The sequence below is a fragment of the Symphodus melops genome (assembly GCF_947650265.1).
Source record: "Symphodus melops genome assembly, chromosome: 11".
NCBI lineage: Eukaryota > Metazoa > Chordata > Actinopteri > Labriformes > Labridae > Symphodus > Symphodus melops.
The window spans coordinates 6,494,829-6,510,044 of NC_136701.1; the positions used below are offsets into that span (position 1 = coordinate 6,494,829).

At 39.0% G+C, this 15,216-nt stretch overlaps 3 protein-coding genes across 3 annotated transcripts; 2 read left to right on the forward strand and 1 right to left on the reverse strand.

Annotated features, from left to right (window-relative positions):
- Positions 1-2,550: 2,550 nt before the first annotated feature.
- On the reverse strand, positions 2,551-3,434 carry h2ax1 (H2A.X variant histone family member 1). Its single transcript, XM_079356042.1, has one exon. The coding sequence runs from the start codon at positions 3,310-3,312 to the stop codon at positions 2,926-2,928; it is 387 nt and encodes a 128-aa protein (XP_079212168.1). The 5' UTR covers positions 3,313-3,434; the 3' UTR covers positions 2,551-2,925.
- A 97-nt stretch (positions 3,435-3,531) lies between these two features.
- On the forward strand, positions 3,532-4,352 carry hist2h2l (histone 2, H2, like). The gene has a single exon (XM_079356043.1). The coding sequence runs from the start codon at positions 3,633-3,635 to the stop codon at positions 4,011-4,013; it is 381 nt and encodes a 126-aa protein (XP_079212169.1). The 5' UTR covers positions 3,532-3,632; the 3' UTR covers positions 4,014-4,352.
- Positions 4,353-7,023: 2,671 nt separating this feature from the next.
- LOC306831179 (zona pellucida-like domain-containing protein 1) lies at positions 7,024-14,625 on the forward strand. The gene is made up of 10 exons (XM_079355126.1): positions 7,024-7,071; positions 7,896-7,999; positions 9,309-9,535; positions 9,609-9,793; positions 11,431-11,503; positions 11,628-11,725; positions 11,931-12,011; positions 12,882-13,053; positions 13,146-13,331; positions 14,411-14,625. Exons 2-10 carry the CDS (start codon positions 7,906-7,908, stop codon positions 14,621-14,623), a joined length of 1,329 nt encoding a protein of 442 aa, XP_079211252.1. The 5' UTR covers positions 7,024-7,071; positions 7,896-7,905; the 3' UTR covers positions 14,624-14,625.
- Positions 14,626-15,216: the final 591 nt, after the last annotated feature.

Sequence of the window (15,216 nt, forward strand, 5' to 3'; positions counted from 1 at the left end):
TTGGTACTAAATACAAAAGTATGTTTGATGTTGTGAAGGAGGGAGATTCAAGTAGGTGGTAGAAGACAAACAATGCTCTATAAACTATAATAACCAACACTGATGAAAGCTTTGGAAGTAAATGTAAAGATTATCTACAAATTCATTATCAATCCAACTTTGTTTTAATGCATTTGTCCACTCTGTTCTGCTTCTGGGTGCAGTGGCAGCAAGGTAACCAACATGTCCCTCTCTCCAGCAATGTTTCAAGCTTGTCCTGATGTATTCTGGGGAATTTTCAGACCTGATGAGAAATGTTATTACTCTTGTAAGTTCTTGTTCAAACTTGCATAGAGCTGCCCTTCCAACTGGACCAGGGTCCTATTTAAGCATCAAAAGCGGGGTCGTAGGTGTACTGTCTCTGATATCACTTACATAGTTCCCCCTATCTTAAAACTTCTCCAAACACAACTAATAACAAATGTTACCTCAAAACACATTTAAAAACGAGTCGGCCTAGACTCCACTCTTTATTTTACAAAAACCCAACATGAATCCATCATGAGCACAGCACTTAAAAAAAAGTTAACATTTGTGTTGAAGTGTGTTCAAAATATGCTGTCCAGATCAGCTAACTGTTTCAGTTTACAGCAAACACTCGTGGAAAGTTTAGTGATTGTATTGGTAGTTTTTGTTTCATTTTCTCTCACCTTTTCTCCTCCTCTGATAATCTGGTTAAGAACACTGCAAGGAGTTGAAATTGTAAGATACATTACATCTGGTCTTCCTCCATCGAATAATTAATTTAAACAAAACTTAATTCATATGTATTATATCTTTATAGTTTGACTCACGTTCCATCTGTTTGGAGGCAGGGTGTATGACCATACTGCAGCCAGCAGAGGGAACTCTACATCTTTTGCATTCATCCATCATCATGGTGCCCTAACACACAGATTGCCAAAGTGGGGGTCGCAAGATACTGTTAAAGGGGGTCACGAGATTCCTTCCAAAACATTTAAAAAGGGGAAATTGATTAAAATGGCAAAATTCACCTATCAATTTGAAAATGTATTTTTTTTTAAATATGGTGTTATGAGGGTAAGCCCTAATATTGCTGTATGCAATGTCAAATGATTTAAGCACCTCCAGGTAATATGGGGGTCCCCAGTCTCTAGCGCCATTACATTGAAGGTCACGGGCAGAAAAGTCTGGGAATCCCAGCCCTAACAGACTGTTTCAGTACAGTGTATTGCTTCATTGATGAAACACTGAGATGGGAATAAATGCATTAAGCTGCTGTGCTGCCCTAATGTATCTGACAACTGTGAGAACAAAGACACAAAAAACACCCTCATTCATTGAGATGACCAGTCACACATAGTCCAAAAGTCTGTTCACATTTGACCATTTAATCTGAAGATTTGTACAAATTCCAAATAATCCTCAAAAAAATGTGCTCAGAAACACTGTAAAAGTGGATTTTTTTGGTAATATATCTCTTTTAAAATGAAAGATTTTATCATTCTGAAATGCGATTATGGATATTTAAAAGTATTGGAGGAAGAAATATTATCCTGATTCTTAGTTTTTAATCATAGGATTGTCTGAGGATGTGGTGGAGGTTGCCCTTTGTGATATCTTTTCATGGGACCCAGAAATCTTGGTAACACTCCTGACACTCACACTTAATCTTTATATAAACACCCTTGCAAGATGAATTTAAGGGTGAAAGCTGTTAGGAATTTTCAAGCCATAACCTAAGTATTCTATACTTAGTAATGAGGACTTTCATAATGAACGCGCAAGATGAAAGGTAGTATAATGTGTTTGAGATACAATCCTTGAAAGCAGCACATCATACTGTTGTCCTGGATGAACGATGAAGAATATACAGTAACAAGACAGAAACACTTTGATATCAGAACCATTGGTCTGTCTACATTCTAACCTTTATAAAATGAAAGTTTGGTCCAGACTTGTTTTTTAATTATATGGTCAAGTAATAAAAAGAGATGCGTATGTGTGATAAATTGTAGGCAATTCATTCCAAGTCATGTTTGAGCCTCCAGTTCAGTTTCAGTATGGAAAGCTGTCAGGCGAAAGATCAAAAATGTAATGTGAACTTGAAACATTAATAACTCCCTATAATCAGGGCATTATAAAGCAGTGCTTTATAATGCACTAATGGGATTAGTTCCCAGTTAAAGAATGTGAATTAAGTTATTGAGAATACATTAAGGTCAGATAACAATCTGCTCTCACAGAAATATGAAGCAGTCAACGTTGGAAGTATACCATCCCTGATGAAGCATGTTTTTAATGACATCGGAGGTCTTTCACCAAATGAAAACGATGCAGTCCAGTATCAAGTCAGCTATTCAGCATTTTAGTAGCTCCAACATATTTCAGTCATCCATCAGCTGAAGCAGAGAATAAAGATGACCACTTGGTTGACAAACAACCATCACGACCCAAAACGAGGAGTATTGTTTAAGCTGCAGCCGAAATGAGCCTCCATGCTATTTGTTCACCCACAAAGTCCCCGGATGTCAACAACAGAGAAAGAGGTGAATGTTAACGTACTGTGCCAAAAGGCTACAGGACATTTATTGAACAACATGACAGAAAACAAGACACCAATAAAACATTTTTTCACGTTTTGTAGCAGCACTGTGAAACTAAAACAATCCTTCAATTCAAAAATTGGTCCATATTGGCAACATGTTTTTAAACGGCCTTCATCAGCCCAGCCTTCAGAAAGCGCCTCCATTTTCCAGAGCCAACAGCAGCACAGTGCAGTCTATGAATAGTCCTGATGAGAAGCCAGTGTCTGTTTTCATTGTAGAGACAACAACAGCAAACACTGTCCTCCTATGTAGAATGTTACTTATCCAAAACTCAAACACCGATATGGAAGTGGCCCCGGGCCTGTTGGGGAGTCTTTTACTTGCTCTTGGTCGGTTTCTCCGTCTTCTTTGGGAGGAGGACAGCCTGGATGTTGGGCAGCACGCCTCCCTGAGCGATAGTCACTCCGCCCAATAGCTTGTTGAGCTCCTCATCGTTACGCACAGCCAGCTGGAGGTGGCGGGGGATGATCCTGGTCTTCTTGTTGTCTCTAGCTGCGTTGCCTGCCAACTCCAGGATCTCAGCAGTCAGATACTCCAACACTGCCGCAAGATACACCGGTGCCCCAGCGCCGACGCGCTCTGCATAGTTTCCCTTGCGCAGTAGTCTGTGGACACGGCCCACCGGGAACTGGAGGCCGGCACGAGAGGAACGGGATTTTGCCTTTGCTCGGGCTTTACCTCCGGTTTTTCCTCTGCCAGACATGATCGTTTAAAAAAGGAGTTGGGCGAGATGGTACACCGTTACACTGGGAGAAACAGCTTTTCCCTTTACGTAATAGTAAACGCATATAAACCGTTAGGTCTCTCCTGATTGGCGGAGTGAAACTGAAACGCACGCACCAATAGCGCAATGCGTCCTCGGATAATGACTGTCCGCTGGTCCTCGGTGCTCCAATCGCAAAGACGCAATGGCACAGGCTCATTTGCACAGCCATGTTATATATAGAGGACAGAAAAGGAGGCGTCACCCTGCGTTGTCCCCGTCTTTCCTAATAATCGCTGACAGTGAAGCGAAAGGGAAAAATGCCTGATCCTGCAAAATCTGCCCCTGCGCCCAAGAAGGGTTCCAAAAAGGCTGTGACCAAAACACAGAAGAAAGGAGACAAAAGGCGCCGCAAGACCAGGAAAGAAAGCTATGCTATTTACGTGTATAAAGTGCTGAAGCAGGTGCATCCAGACACGGGAATCTCATCCAAGGCCATGGGTATCATGAATTCCTTTGTCAACGATATATTTGAACGCATCGCCGGAGAAGCGTCTCGTCTGGCTCACTACAACAAACGCTCCACCATCACTTCCAGGGAGATCCAGACCGCCGTCCGCCTCCTGCTGCCCGGGGAGCTGGCCAAGCACGCCGTGTCTGAAGGCACCAAGGCTGTAACCAAGTACACCAGCTCTAAATAAAGGCAGACACAGGCTCGACACCAGAATGTCTCCATTCACAGAGTTGAGGATACCAAAACTATGTTTTTGATTTTGCAACATTACTGCTGTCAGAGAACACAGGCCTTAATCGCTCAATGTATTGACATTCATCAGAACTGTAGCCTGCCATTTTGTTTTAATTTAATATTAAATAAAGTGAAAGAATGTAAGTCGGTGCTGTTGAACTGTGGACACTTCCTTTGCTTTGCGCCATAGTTCCCATGAGTTGTATGCACTTTCGAAAATGACGAGCAGATTCAATTGTATGTATTTTTCAAAGTTGAATTTTGATCAGATTAAAGCTGTGATTCAATATTACAGTTGGTGTAGTCCGTTTGACGTTTGTCTTTAATCTTATGGGACTGTCAGAGAACGCCTTGTGGCTGAAGGTCTGACTTTTAGCAAAAATGAAATTCACTGTTTTTCTCACTGGGTCTCTGCTTAGTTTGAAGGAATCACTGAAGTTTATTAGACATGTTTTATCTGATGAGATTTGGAAACAGGAAATTTCCAAACCCTTTCCATTTCCCTGAGACTATTTGATTAGACCAACAACAAAAACTCTAACCACCTGAGTCCATCATCTTGAAAAATGAAAGATAGAAGTGTATTAAAGGAGTTTTATTGCCACTTTTTTAAACTTTAATTTTATACAAAAGTGTTGTGTAAAGTGTAATTACTGTCAGGACATGAAGACAATTTCAACCAAAAATGTAGAAAGTGTATCTGCAGGAAATTACCTTCCATACCTTTAATACATACATTATGTATATAAAATTAAGTATTTTTTTAAATGCATGTTTTATTTAGAAAATATATACAGTATGTTGGTGATTATTGTAACTCTTTATGACCATCCCTAGGCTCCTGGAGATTAACCATTGTGAAAATCAGGGAAGATAAGGGCTGATACCAATGTAAAACTTGACCCCCATCCTTTAAGTTAGCAAAAATTAAATGTAAGTCAGTGAAGTTTCTTTTATTTGGCCTTTATAATAAAGTTTGGGGCAGTACTTAATCAATTAAAAAGTGGTTAAAAAAATAACTTCCAATACTATTTTTTTTAGTACCATACTTTGATGAGCATGTGCGCCCAGTACGTGTTGCATTTTTCTCTTGTACATTAAATAATAAATAATAATAAATAACAATAAACACAGTTACTGAAGACGAATTCCTTGTGTGTAAGCATTCATGGCCAATAAAGCTGATTGTCATTCTGAGAACCCTTTTTGTAAAGTGTTATATCATGGTGTCATTATGCAGGTCATGTTACCTGGCTGTTCAATGAAAGGAGCAGCTTCAATCAGGAATTAAATGGAAATCAAGGTTATGCCCTGAAGTGATGGTAACAGAAACTGGGGGGGGGGGGGGAATAGCGAGAGGGAGAGATATCGTTGTATTTCTGCACTAATCATCTACATGCTGTAAGAAATTCTGTTTAAAAATCATCTTAAGTTATCATCTATCTTCATATTTTCTAAAGAACCATTGTGTGTGTGTGTGTGTGTGCGTGTGTGTGTGCATGTGTGTGAGATGATATTGCCGGTCAGTGTATGATTGGTCGTTGGATTTTTCTCAGTGGTCGAGTCGTTTAAAAATACAAAATTTAAAATTAAAATACAAGTGGGTTTTTTTTTCAAATATAAAGACATTAAAATATTTCTCAGAGACCTGAAAGTGAGTTTTTAGCTGTAAAATCACCCAGTGGAAAGAGGATTTCTCAGTTTTTGCGTTGTTTTTGCATGCAGGATATAGTAAATCCCAGATCATACCCACTCAGAGTCACTCAGGGCTGCTGAATGGGAAAATGACAGACAGGACACCTCCTTAACGCTAAGCTGTGTGTAAGCTCATCTCAGCCCCATTGTTGGGACGAGGTCTCAGGGTTTCTGGAGGGGATGTGGGGGGATTCGTGGTTCAGGTGACAGTTGTCCAGGTTTTGTTTGGCAGGGTGTGCCTTTCTCTCCCAATGTGACATGATGTGTTGGAGACCTAATTTCTTCACAAAGAGGGATAGCCCCTGGCACAGGGGGGGAGGGGGGGGGGGTGACCAAAAAGAAAGCTCCTAAGTGAATCCTAACACTCCCTTCTTTGGGTGGTCTTGCATAAAAAGGTCTAATCCTAAGCAGGTCGTTATGTCATTGTTATTTAATGATTCAGAAAAGGTTAGCTCGGGTTCTTTAATTTTTCAAAGCGTACTTTTTGTTGCAATAATCAACAGAAAAAAATTCATAAAATAAAAGCAGCATTGACTCTTTGAAAAGAAGTTATTTTTTTCTTAAATTTTCTTACTGCAATAACTTAAATCTAAGCCAGTGTATTGGTCTAATTTATTTTCATAAATATATCATTGCATTAATTTTATGCCACATTCGTCTCACAAGTCCATATAAAACTCTTGTTTCCAGATATAAAAAGCAAAATGGGCCTGTATTGGTCAGAATATGTACAAATATCAGCCAATGGGTCAATCCAAATGTACTTGTTGAGTGACTTCATATGAGATGTACTAACTAGTTTAGATGGTAAATCTCAAAATGTTTGCTTGCCCTTGCCAGACTCCTTTACATCCTGAAATTAGATTTTTATCTGAACATGTCATTGTTGCATGTGGGTTAAAAATAAGTGTAATGACATATTTTCGTCAAGAAATAAGACCAACAATTGCTTGGATTTAAGTTTCTTGCAGTGCTCTTGTATGATGACTCCACGTGCAATGAGGTGATCAAGGTACATGAAGATGTAAGGCAGCTGAAGTCATCACTCCTATATGACAAGTTAGATTTATACCCACTTGACATAACGTTCCTGTAGACGGAGCACACCCCATAAAGGTTCAGCCATTGTTCTTTCTCTGTCAGATGATCCAGCCAGCTGGTGTGGCTCCGTACTCTTCTTCTTCTTTCAGGGGGCTTCCTGTTGGCTGGAAAGGAGGTCACTATAAATGACTAAGAGAGTGATGAAGGTGAGAGCAGACGTAGTAAAGACATACTAAGGCAAAGAGGTGTGGCAATAATCGTGTCATCTACACAAGGTAAGATACAACTCTAACAAGATGTTTTCAATGGTTGTAAGATTATTATTTTTTATCTGCAAGTTCTCACTTCAGTTTAATGACTTCACATGTTTTATTAATTCAACTAGGAGCCTCTGGTTTGTAGCAGTTTGTTAATAACTTTGATTAAAATGTCACTTTTTACACAACTAGCCAACAAAAGCCTTCCATGTTCATAATTATTGTATTATTATTTCTGATCTGTCATTTATCACATTCAAAGCTCCTGACAGGAGTTTTTAACTGGATAAGAAACAGACTGAATTGAACGGTGATGCCTCGATATGACCTGTTGGGGGGTCTCAAACAGGTAGAGGCTGACAGGTTCAATAGTGCAGTTAAATAAACAAACTGTTGTCAATTCTCAGCAGTTTTTAATGTTCGCTCCCACAGCATCCCACAACTTTACATACTGAGCTATTTTCATGACTGAAATTTGGACTGGTGGATAATAACACCGTCTTCTGTTGGATAACATCCAAAAACACGTTTTTTTTTACGTACGATTGCTTTATGCAGAATCTATTGACTAAAGGGCGACTCTACACTATGTACTACGTACACAGGGGGGATTTCTAAGATTCTCTCATATATTGAAATGGTAGTCTTTAACCTGATAAAGTAAATAAACCTACAATTCACAAAAGAAACAATAAATGTATCTTGTTAATGGAGTATGTTTATGTTGTTGTGTTGGTATTTGTGACAGAATCAGAATCGTTGTTTTGAGTTCTTTAACTTGTTCTTCTGGAGTGGTGATCTTGAGCGCCTCTGATGTATGTCGTCTACGTTTTCTTCTGCAGTTTGAGGACAATGTGGCTGGTGCTTCTGACATATCAACTTGCTACTCTCCTTGTCGCCCGGGGTCAAAATGCCTGCATCGGACACTCCACATTCAGAAGTCCAGGTCAGAGAACTTTACAGGACTCGCCCCCCTTTTCACCCACCTGCAGCTCCTCCTGCTCTATTTTCTTTCTCTGATACCCAGGAGGCCTCGGCTTACTCGCAGCCTCGCTATTTCAGAAGTGTATGTTTTTAAAGTTTGTAAAAATGTTTGCACAGAAAAGATTTACCCATAAAAGCTGTTTTCACATCTGCACTCCTGAAAGACAATAAAGTCGGTTTGCACAAGCTGCAGGACAGATTATGATGTTAATAGACAGATTATGATGTCAATTTAATGATTTAGCGTTAGTTTGTGTTTTTTGGTGATGCTGAGGGTGTCTTCATGTGAGACAGCCGGAGTTCTTTTGACATTGTTTGTGAGCAATTTAAGACATCTATCTATCTATCTATCTATCTATCTATCTATCTATCTATCTATCTATCTATCTATCTATCTATCTATCTATCTATCTATCTATCTATCTATCTATCTATCTATCTATCTATCTATCTATCTATCTATCTATCTAAGCCGTACAAATGAAACAATTAAACTGTGCAGTGTTAGATAACATGCCAGTATGACATTGTGCCGTGCTCATCCAGCAGAAACAATCACGAGTACATAAAAAGTGGAAAAATGCAAAAAACAAATATTACTGAACAACAAAAGTAAAAGAAATACAGTTCTAAACAATGATTAAAAATGACTGACATTCCCATTTCCTGAGTTGGAAACTCTTTCCTACAACTTATTTAAATGGTAAATGGACTTGAGCTGGTATAGCATTTTCTAGTCTTCTGACTACTCAAAGCATCTTTACACTGCAGTTCAAACCTACACTGATGGCAAAGGTTGCTATGTAAAAAGATCAGAAGTAACTAATCTCACCACCGACAAAGCAGCAGGAGCAACTTGGGGTTTAGTGTACTGCCCAAGACAAATCAGACATGTGGTTGCAGCAGCTGGCAATCGAACCCTCGACCAGCCGAATAAAGGATGACCAACTCAACAAAGCATGTGTGTTCATGATTTGTTAAATTGTACCGTCAGAACTACGTGGATGCTACAAATAAAATAAGATGTACTTCCTTCTCAGATGAATCGAGGCCATCCTTTTTCATTAGCAACATCTAACAGTTACAACTGCATTAAAACGTTCTGTCCTTTGATGCTAACCATGAATTTAAGGTTAATGACAATTCACAGGCTTATCAGTCATGCCAATTTAACTAGTGTTAAAATGGTGGTCTGTCCCTTGAAAAATCAGGACTAGAGTAATCTGTCTATATTTTTAACATCCTAAACTGATTGTGGTCTGATTACTCAGCTAACTCCGACATCGAGGTCCTCTGTGGCTCTCAGACGGTGGACCTCCAGATCCTCCTATGTCCGGTCTATTTCAATGGGTACAATGAGTCTCTGCTGTCCCTCAACTCAGAGCACAATAAACACCAGTGTAAAGGGAATGCTGACTGGACTGCAGACCCTCCTGTGGTGAAATTCAACTTCTCCATCACAGAGGAGGGCATCACTGCCTGCTCCAGCAAGCTCACAGTATGTCAAACCTGAAAACACTGCAGATCCATTCACTAAACAGATTCTTGATTGACAAACTCTTTCCTCACAGGTCACGCAAGAGACAGGAACTGGAGTTTTTGCAGACTTCTCCAACGTCCAGTACATCAATATCTCTGGTATGGTGTGCTCTGAGGACCCCAGCACAGGGGCCATCACCTACCACCAGGAGGTGATGTACCAGTTCTCCTGCCGATACCCGCTGCAGTACCTGGTCAACAACACTCAGATGAGCGTGTAAGGCACATTCACTGTGAAAAAAAGAAAAGAATCGTGTGTGCTCTTCCAAGACTGAGTGGACTGATTATCATAATCGATAAACATAAAAGATCTGATATTGATCCCTCTCCACATTAGGTAGCTGAGTTGTCTTAAGTATACTCACAGTTTTCTGGGCCTGGGCTTATCAGAAAACTATCTATTATCAGGTCATTAATTTACATAAGGACTACTATGCAAAAACAACTGTAGAATCAGTGGGAGATTAAAAGAGAGAGGGGAAGACAAAAAGAGGGAACAGGAGAGATATGTTATTAACATGAAATACTGAAAGTTATTTTTGAATATATTTTCAATTGTTGCTTCTTGTGACCCCCTGTGGACAACTTGTGAGAAGCTCCATTTAAAGCACTGATACAGTACCTCTAATTTGGCGGCAATCCTTAAAAGTCTGTATTTGGATCAGGCTGATAAAGATTTTGGATTATGTGGTTATGTCTTAGATAGAGAAAAATGTGGATTCATTTATCTTGATCATTCTTTCCAGGATTAAGGCTTTTAAAAAAAGCATCTTTAGGGATAATGGTCAGATCAACAAAACCAAATATGTCAACTAAAACTGTTTATATTTGCCACTGAAATGCCCACAATCTAATCTAAATCCTTAAAGACAAACACAGCCCTGATCCTATGATCTACCAAGTAAAATTGGGTACCAATTCGTCATGTACCCCAATTCATTTAAGGAATAAAGCCCTGGTGTACAAGTTCAAAAATCCTGTATTAGAGTTGTAAGAGTTAATAATTATTGAATTTGCGTAGTCCAACCACTAAATTGAGCTGTTTTTTGTGAAAGATTGTTTAAAACAAAAAATGGATGTCAGTGACATCAGCCATTGGTTTGATGTGGACTTTTGAAGCCCATTCATTAAAAACACTTTCAGTCAACCAGGGAAACACGTAAAAAGCTGAAGCGGGCTTTAAACCTGCTGACAAACTGCTGTAATGCACCTGTCTTTCAAAACATCCAGGCCCCTAAATATGAATAACTCTTATAATTTAAAGAATCAAAACAGATGAGTCACCCCATACAAAGTGTACCAAATGTGTTTTGTACCAGGCTGTAAATATGTTTATTTCTGCTGTCATAATAGACATTTCAATATGGGTGTGTATGTGACTTCATAGAGTTTTGGAGCTAGCCTCAAGTTGACACTCGAGGAACTGCAATTTTTTTACACTTCTGCGTTGGCTTAATTTTCAATGCAGGAAGTTGCAGCTTCATTCATTCATTTTCCTGTAAAAGTAATCTGATTTTCTGAGAGGAAACTTTGACCTTTGTCTTTCTAGTTTGTATTGAGAAGAAGGTCAACAAACTGGTAAAACTAAACAGTTAACGCCAACTCAATCCTGTTGTTGAACCATCATTTCTGTTGTCCCTTAGTTTTGATATTTCTCAAAAGGTGAATTGAATATGTTGCTTCACATATTTATCTGGGTTGGTAAGATCATGGGTTTTGCTGAAGGGAGTGTTGTAACACTCCCTGGTAGTGTTGTTCTCTCATGTATCAAATGGAAGATGACCTGGTTGTTGCTGACTGAGATTTTACCCTGAATTAATTTCACCTGCTTAAAGGTTTTTTTCTGTCCAACAGGTCTGGAGTTAACCTGGCAGTCAAAGACAAAAATGGGAGTTTCATCAGCACACTGAGCATGCGACTGTACTCGGTAAGTGTAGTGAGGTATCCCAGTTGGGAGGGACAAGTAAAATTAAAGTGATGCATAAAACATTTTATCAGAAAGATCTAACCATATCAGTCTAAATAAAATCCTTTCCTTACTTGGCTTAAAGGATGAAAACTTCTCCACCATGCTCCGGGTCCCTCAAGGAGGCCTGGAGCTGAAGACCAGGATCTTTGTGGAAGTGAAGGCCTCAAACCTCACTAACAGGTACTTCACACTTCACGTGGGTCTGAACAACGCTGGTTACAGATTGTAGGAATCTTTCAGTTAGGCTACTTGAATACTTATTTTTCTTATAAAGAACATACTGACATTTTATTGACCAGTACCTGCCTATAACTAGTAATGTATTTTTTAGAAAGACTCTTACCAAGTGTATTGATCTATGCAATTATGAAAACCCCTCTTACAGATTTAACGTGCTCCTGGATCGATGTTATGCGACTGCCTCCCCTTTCCCTCTCAACACCACATTTTACGATCTCTTCGTTGGGTGAGTCAGCAGCCCTCAGAGATGAAATGGAAAATGTCCCACTGAAAAATAAAAACCAACCTAACCTATGAAGTTGTCCCACCTTTAACTAATCTGTTTAAGGGCCTACACCTATCCAAGTATGTGGTTAACATTAGCATTGTTAAAATTTGGTAAGGTTAAGTCACCAACAGTCCAACACAAGTGGCAACTGCTAGTGGCAAATACAAACGTTATTTTTCCCTCTGGTTTATTTGGCAGCTAATGCTTATTTGTAATACCTTTCCCTGAAAGCTCCTTCAATATAAAATAAATAATATGTATGATCAAACTAGGGGGGCATGCTCACAGAAAGAGCTAATCTATGCTACATTTCATTGACAGTTCTTAAAAAGTGTTGTCAGCATGTACATAAACAGATACAAACCCCGCCCCAATGCCAATACATAAACACACATCTATACATACATTTATACTTCTGCTTCCAGTGTCCATTTGAGGCTGGCTACAAAAAACAACAAATCCCTATTAGCCCCTTATATTTAATGCCAGGTTTTTTTTATAGCAGATATGAACATGTTTATAGCCTGGTTCAAACTTATTTGGTGTCAGTAGCTTTTATTTCATATTTTAACAGTCTATCATTTTCATTGACAAAAATTAATTGGTTTAAACCAATACAAAATAATCAATATAACAAATAAGGACTTTACACAAATCATACTTTTTCAGCCTGCTCTCAATGCAACAAGTTTGATTAGCTATACAGTTTAAAAAAACAAACAAAAAAACAAACAACTTATAAGGGGTCAAGAATTCCTGTTTCTGTCTGTCAATCTGAATATCAGAATTTTTGTACAACTGATGGCTAAAAGAAAACTGTCCCCCAAGCTGTAACCACGATGCCCAGACAGTTATGGGAATCAACGGGGAGCAGCAGGAAGCACGCTTCTCCTTTGAGGCTTTCCGCTTTGTTCAAAGCTCAGACGCAATGTTCTCCACCTACTATGTCCACTGTACCACCAGGCTGTGTGTGAACGACTTTTGCCCAAGCATCATCAAGGTCAGTCTGCCTCCAGCATTTTTATTGGATAAATCTGTGCCTTTACTTTTACCTGGAAAGTGTGCAAACCAATATGATGATTAAACCTGCAGAACTGCACGACCAGTTCAAGGAGACGCAGGAGTGCCAGCAACGAGGACACCACTGTAAGCGACATGGCAACCATCACCTCAGGGCCCATCACCATCCGCTTGACCCAAGGTGAGAAAATGAATAGTCTATTCATGTTGACATCTCAGAAAATTCAGAGATACTGCTGTGATCACCAGATTATTACAGTTTTGCTGAATCATACTTGTCGCTGTTCTCCACAGGGACTTTGATGGCTAATGAAGGTATGTTTCACTGCCAGCACAAGTTAATTCCTGTCAATTGATAACACTGGTTGTATGTACACAAGCAGACGTGATTTGGCCAGCCAAATGTGTAGAAATAGGCCGCTGACACTGCTCTGTGGGACAATTTTTGTGTATGTTTTATTTAATTTATGTTGGCCCCAAAATACATTAAACAACTTTCAATACAGCCCTGAAGATAAGTAATTAATAACTCACTATTCATTTATTGGAGATGGACATTTTTAAATTAAGAACCTTTTCCCAATTAGGTGAACTTGTTCTTTTCAAAGCCACCAAACTTTATAGACAAATACAGTCATTTCACAAACAGAGGACTAGTTGAAAGTAATCTATTTTTAGAGCAAAACTCCAGAGTACCTTTGACAGTGGAATTTGTACTTGTAGAACATAGTCACAGGTGTAGCCTGTATGAATATGAAATCAGAGAAAAATGATTCTGCCTTGTTTGTTTGCAATAACTATTTGTACTTTTGTGACTGGGTTTGTTTTTAAAATTCATGTTGGGCAAGATGAATGGACTGCTTTAAAGAGAATAATGTTACAGCGCTTTCTTCTCAAAAAATAAAATAACAAAATCACTCATTAACCCAACATTTGCTGTACTGTGGCTCCTCTGTGTTAAGTTGTCAAAAACATGTATTTTAGTAGACATCAAGCAAAACTGCCCCTTTAAGAATGTCAGCCTTTGAGAGCCTGTAAATTCCTAAAATCCTCAAATACTGTTTGTAAAAGTAGAAAAAGTGGACGAACATACAGTATGCTTAAACAAGTTTTCCTCCTTCTCTAACAAGGGTCCTGTATTCACAGGAATTTATTCACTTAAGCTATTTGTAAGAGAAGCTTTCTGAAGAAGGCCCCAGATCTTGATAATCTGCCAAAAACAAATAGAGAAAATGACCTTTTGTGTAAGACAAGTAAAACAATTTAGAGAAACCAGTTAGCTGGGCATTTAAAGACAGACATACTGTATGTTGTACATCTTCCTTTATGCTCGTCAGGATGGAAACTGTGCATTTATACTCTATTGGGCTTACGATGGTGTCTTTTCCGTCCCTACAGGTGCTCAGCAGGCTCAGCTGAACAACACAATGGTGGCTGTTTCCGTTGTTGCAGGCATTGTTGGAGCTATATGTCTTACATTGGTGGCTTTCATTTTCTACCAGATGTACAACTCTAACTTCAGTTTCAAAAAGAGCATCCTGCAAGCGTGAAAAAAGTCGAGGGGAAAAAACCTGAAAAATATGATGTAACAATGACTCACTCATATATGAGATAAGTGCACATTTGATGTACAGTAACAGCGGGGATAAAGAGCTTTCTGACAAATAGGCCCAAGGGCTGCTAGGCATGTAAATTCATGCCATTACTGTCAACATGCAGGAAAAAACACTTGCAATCAGAACTATACTTAAAGCTGATAGAAAGTGCATTTATGTTTCTTGTACTAATGTTTTATATCAGTATATCATTTATATAAGTTTATATTGAGAATAAAAGTGTTTCACAAAAATGTGGAGTTGTTTTTGGTGGTCAGTTTTAAGGTTGTTGCTTAATCCTTCAAATAAAGCAAACTTTGTCACATTCTTTGGACCTGATAAATAATTAGATTAGGGCGGCTGTGATTCAGTTGGTAGTTTCTCAACGAAAAGGTCAGGGGTCCGATCCCCAGCCCCTGCAGCCACATGCCCAATGTGTCCTTGGGCAAGACACTTACTGTACCCCTAATTTGGCGGAATGTGTATGAATGGGACTTGTTACTTCTGATGGTCACTTCACATAGCAACCTCTGCTATTAGGGGATTTC